The sequence below is a fragment of the Lagenorhynchus albirostris genome, chromosome 8 (assembly GCF_949774975.1).
Source record: "Lagenorhynchus albirostris chromosome 8, mLagAlb1.1, whole genome shotgun sequence".
NCBI classification, from domain to species: domain Eukaryota; kingdom Metazoa; phylum Chordata; class Mammalia; order Artiodactyla; family Delphinidae; genus Lagenorhynchus; species Lagenorhynchus albirostris.
This window is the reverse complement of record NC_083102.1, coordinates 28,196,217-28,201,706: the sequence shown is the minus strand read 5'-3', so window position 1 is coordinate 28,201,706 and position 5,490 is coordinate 28,196,217. Positions and strand designations below refer to the sequence as shown.

Sequence of the window (5,490 nt, the reverse complement as noted above, 5' to 3'; positions counted from 1 at the left end):
AGAATCATTAAACAATTAGCCATCACTAAACTCCACCATCCCTGACTTCTACACACACAGGAAGTCAAAGATTTGTCTTTTACTCCAAAGCAGTTGCTGATAGAAGTTAAGCTGAAAATAAACAGAGTAAAAAAATAATTTCATTAATCCTAATTCTCATGTTTTAAGGCAAGTCCTTACCTTGTATTCTCCTAAATAAAATGGGAAAAATATTACCTACCAAAAAAAGCTTACTGCTCTCTACTTATGTACAGAGGGTTGCTAAGTGAAGAACTGCTTTGAAAACATGCAGTGCAATGAACTAGTGTTGTTTTACTAGACTCCTGATTACCTACAAGGCACCAATTTTAATTCTTTGTCAATAACTGTTTCTATGATTACAGCACAGTTCATAAATTATTGCACAGCTCCTGTGAAAGACTGAAAGATGCTAATAGTGATGAGTAAAGCATGTGAAATTCAGAGGACTTTCTCAATCAGAAAAAAAATAAATCATGTTTTAGATGGTTTAAATGTTCCACTTTACCCTAATTCTGAAACTGGTAAAACATATAGGGTACATAAGAAGATTGAGTATTCGCTAGAATATTTGACCAAAACTTATAAAATTAATAATGCAAATATATTGTTTTCTAAATGTTTTATACTTCTGCCTGAAACTGATGTTTTATATTTTGTGAGTCAAGGGTCCAATTTTATTATTTTTGTGTGAATAACCATTGTTCCAGTATCATTTATAGATCAACAATACCAGTTCAGTCATAAATCAAATTTTTATATATGTATAAGCCACTTTGGGAGACTGGGGATCAGAGATTTAAGAGATTTAAAGTCACACAACCTGGTTTGGTCACTTAATAAGCAAGGATCAGAACTGAGACTGGAGTGGAAACCATGTCTCCATCCTCCTTACCAGCATTTCCCACACCGTGTCAAGCAATCTTATTCTTCCCTTAGTTAAACCTGAGTAATGCTGGTATTTGAAGAAGTCTATGCTATTTTTTTCTTTTTTTAAATTGAAGTATAGTTGATGTACAATATTATATGTTACAGGTGTACGATAGAGTGATTCACAATTTTTAGAGGAAGAAGTCTATGTTATTTTTAAAACTAATTTTAAAACTGAAGATTTCTTTTTGTAAGTTTAAATTTATCGGCACATATACATCTTTGTTCATGATTTGATTGGCAAGATAAGCCCACAAACAAGGTTTATTTTTGAATAAAAAAGAGATCACCTCTGTACCTGGCAAATGTGGTGTCGTGGCATTTTCTCCCTTCCAAGGTGGAGGACAGGCTGCAACTACTGCTGCTCACTCAGCGTGTTTCTTGGTTTTATTGCCTTCCTATAATTCCTGACTTTCCTCAATTCATCTACTCACCAACCAATATGACACTTTCTAAAACAGTAATTTTTATCTCTTCTTATAGGATGATTATGTACTTGAAGTGCGGCATTTTCAGTGTCCCAAATGGCCAAATCCAGATAGCCCCATTAGTAAAACTTTTGAACTTATAAGTATTATCAAAGAAGAAGCTGCCACCAGGGATGGACCCATGATTGTTCATGATGAGTAAGTTCCACACTTTAAATCAATTCACACCTGACGTTCTCTGTGTGTATGTATATTTCTGTTGTCTTTGTACTAACCTAATACTTTGGACCAATCGTGAATTGTTTAGCCAGGGTGGCTTATCTGCTTCTCATGGACAGGATTAACACAGAAGTTTTGGGGTTTTTTCCGCTTCTCTGGGAGCTCCTGTTGAAGGCAGAAAATGTGTGCCTGATCACAAGCATCTGCTGTTGCATTCTACACTAAGAACACTTTGTGCGATGAGTCAGTGTTTTAGAACCTGAATTTTCAGGTGCTAACCAGCGAGGCGTCTCTCAGCCATTGGCTTCCTGGGATAGGAGTAAAATTGATATATTTTTTATTTACCAGAAACAGGAATTTTATCCAATAGATCTTTCCAAGTTTCAGTTGTGAACAAATAAAAAATGCATATGCTGGAATTATGTTATATATCAATCCATATTATATATGATGCATATGATAATATTACATAATATATATTATAACCTCAGTCAGATCATTTTGATTTACTGCCAACCCCTTCCATAGTATAAAAATAAGAAATGTATCACCAAATATTGAACTTCTATAAAGTGTCTCATTAGTAATATCATGAACACTCCCCAGTGATTCGAAGTAGACCACAGTTCCATGCACTATAAAGTAATGAGACAATTTATTAAAAATTTCAGTGTTCTTACTGCAAAATTATCAAGGCCATGTGCTCTGTGAGTTTCAAATGTGAACATGTGCTGCATCTGAATGGAGTCTTTGTTCCTTCCATTTGTTTCCAGGCATGGAGGAGTGACAGCAGGAACTTTCTGTGCTCTGACAACCCTTATGCACCAACTAGAAAAAGAAAATTCAGTGGATGTTTACCAGGTAGCCAAGATGATCAATTTGATGAGGCCAGGAGTCTTTGCTGATGCTGTAAGTAATAAAGCAGCGAACCAAACTTTTCTCATTAGAGCACAAGTCACTTTCTAGAGGCTACCAAAATCGTTTTGTCCTGTATCAAAAAAGATCACATTGATAATGTTAGCATGTAGTTTTCAAGCTGAATTATGTTCAGTTTGCAATCCATAGAACTGGAACAATAAACATTTGAAGTTTAGTTTCCAGAAAATTGATGGATCAAAATTTTAAAATTTCATTGTGTGCCTTTTGCAAGACTTATTGTAATTCTGAAACGTATCCTCAGTAGAAGCACCAACTAATCTGATTTATCCAACAAAATAAATAGTTATTTTCCCGGGGTTAGGGCTCTACATAGCCTCAAAGAAGAGTCAGAAGATAGACTTCAGCTGTTCACCTTTTTCTCAAGCCAAATTCATTTTCTGAACTTAAGAAGTAGCTAATTCTGGGGATAGTTTTGAAAAGAGAGAGAGAGAGAGAGACACTCGTACAATCAAGAAAGAGCATAGCACATCTGGAAAAATGTCTCAACTCTGAGAATAATTTGGAAGTTTTTTTATTATAGAAACAAGAGCTAGAAAGACAATAGGGAACTTTGTGCAAATGCCCCAGTGGGAGAAGCTTAGGTGGATGCAGAGGTCATAGGCTCACTTCCAGCTTCCTAGTCTGGGTACGTGTAAGGGCCTTATAAAGGGTCCATCTTCAAAGCTCTAGCCCAGACCAGCTGCCAGAGAGTAAGGTAACCCTTGTGCACATGCACTTCAGAGGAGCCCTTATTGAAAGTCTCATTCAGGAGAGTTGAGTTGTATCAAGCTTGTCTTGTATGAAATTGCTTTCGGCGGACTAAACTTATACCCAGGTTTCACAAATGCATTTAATGAGACGTGTGGTCCTAATGATTTTCTACTATGGAGCCAGCCACTTGCTCATGTCCTTTGCAACTACCTTCCCCCACCTCACCATCCCCAAGTTGGCATCTGTAAGAGAACAACTACTTTATTCTTCTGTGTGTCTCTACCATGAGACCACAGCAGGGTACACAGGCACACACTCTCCTTCTCACCAAGCAGGACATAAGACCCGTCGGGCTGGTAGAGTGTGAAGGATACTTGGTAAACAGTGGGTCTTGTGAAAGTCCTGCATTCCTCATGAGTTCCTGGGCTGACAGTGCAGTCCTGAGACCTCTTCATAAATAGACAAACCCAACAGATTTTGTAACAAAAGGAGAAAGGAAAATGAATAACTTAGTGGGTTACAGGAGCCTAGTGCCAAAAGGTTTACACACAAGTTGATAAATCAGTATCAGAACCTCATCACATCACCTTCTGATTCCATGAAGTAAATGAGTAAGAATGGAGTGCTTACCATTGGCAAATGTAGTGGGCCAGTGTTCTAGGTCAATGAATGTTGGCTAATTATAGAGCCACTTTAAATTTAATCAGAAAGAGACATTAATACGGATGGGGTGCCTCTGCTGATTATAACAGAGCCCTTAACACGCCTTTCTATGACAGTGGCAAAGGGTGACTAAAAACCTTGCTTCTTTTTACAAACGTATGTCTTCAGCGAGCTTTCTGTTTCTGACCTCCCATTCTCTGTTCTCCAGGAGCAGTATCAATTTCTCTACAAAGCAGTCCTCAGCCTTGTGAGCACCAGGCAGGAAGAGAATCCGTCCACCTCTCTGGACAGTAATGGCGCAGCGTTGCCTGATGGAAATATAGCCGAGAGCTTAGAGTCTTTAGTTTAACATGGAAAAGGGTGAGAAGAGTCCACATCTGGACATTGCTTTCCTCTTTCTAAAATTAGACAGGAAAATTAGTCCAGTTCTTCTGTTATCTGTTTACTTCACATCACCTGACAGTAACTATCATGGCATAGGATTCTGCTGCCAAGTTTACATCATTAACAATGTGTGCCTTTTTGCAAAACTTCTTGTGATTCACTTATTGTGTTTAAACTAAAATGATTGAAATTTACCGTATTTCTAAGAATGGAATTGTGGTATCTTTTTTTCATATTGATTTTAACAGAGAATTTCAATTTATAGATATTAGGAATTCCCAACTACAGAAAACATGTTTGTTTTTAGTGTCAAATTTTTAGCTGTATTTGTAGCAATCGTCAGGTTTGCTAGAAATATAACTTTTAATATAGTATACTGTAAATAAAACACTCTGTTCCCTATGATATTCAACATTTTACAACCACAGTATTCACCTAAAGTAGAAATAATCTGATACTTACTGTAAATACTGCTCTAGCATCTCCATGGACCAAATTTATATTTATAATTGTAGATTTTTATATTTTACTACTGAGTCAGTTTTCTAGTTCTGTGTAATTGTTTAGTTTAATGTTGCAGCTCATCATCTGGTCTTACTCTGTGAGTCTTCTGATATTGTTTTGTGTTGTGGTTAACTCTGTTTTAGCATGTAATTTTAACTTTTATGGAAAATAAAAATACATTTGTTTTGAAAGAAGATGTTTTTATGAGAATAACACCTTACCCGACATTGTTTAAACGGTTTTTATCCAAGGCATTGCAAAAATAAATATAAATATTGCCATCAATTTGTGTTTGCTTGTGGAGTGCTGAGGCATGTGTAGCAGAAAATTGTGGACATGTTCCCTCTGAGATTATGGACGTGAAAGAAGGTTGATGGGATGGGACAGTGTACAGAGCTGATTCCCAAACTGTGCCTTAAGGCACACAGGAAACTCACAAAACTGAAGATTTTTGAGGACAACACAGCAATGTGTACTGACACTACACAATTACTACTACTAACTTATTTGGATCTAACTACTTAATAAACAGAACCATTATGTATTTCCTTTGGTTTAGGGGAGCTATGAAAATGTTACTCAGAAGCTGAGGGCATGATGTACCAAGAAATGTTGGGAAACTGGTTTAGAACCAAGCTGGGAGTTAGAAGCAGGCAGATTTGCCAGCGAGGGAGAAGCTAAGCTGGTTTGGGAGACAAGTGGGTGAATGGACAAG

At 37.0% G+C, this 5,490-nt stretch overlaps 1 protein-coding gene across 4 annotated transcripts in view; it reads left to right on the top strand.

Moving 5' to 3' along the window:
- Positions 1 to 5,060, top strand: part of PTPRZ1 (protein tyrosine phosphatase receptor type Z1) — a 159,232-nt gene extending 154,172 nt beyond the window's left edge. For all 4 annotated transcript variants that reach the window (XM_060156788.1, XM_060156786.1, XM_060156787.1 and 1 more), the window contains 3 exons: positions 1,432 to 1,574; positions 2,369 to 2,504; positions 4,096 to 5,060. In XM_060156788.1, coding sequence (XP_060012771.1) covers positions 1,432 to 1,574; positions 2,369 to 2,504; positions 4,096 to 4,236 — 420 coding nt within the window. In that variant the 3' untranslated portion in view covers positions 4,237 to 5,060. The remainder of the gene's footprint in view (positions 1 to 1,431; positions 1,575 to 2,368; positions 2,505 to 4,095) is intronic.
- Positions 5,061 to 5,490: the final 430 nt, after the last annotated feature.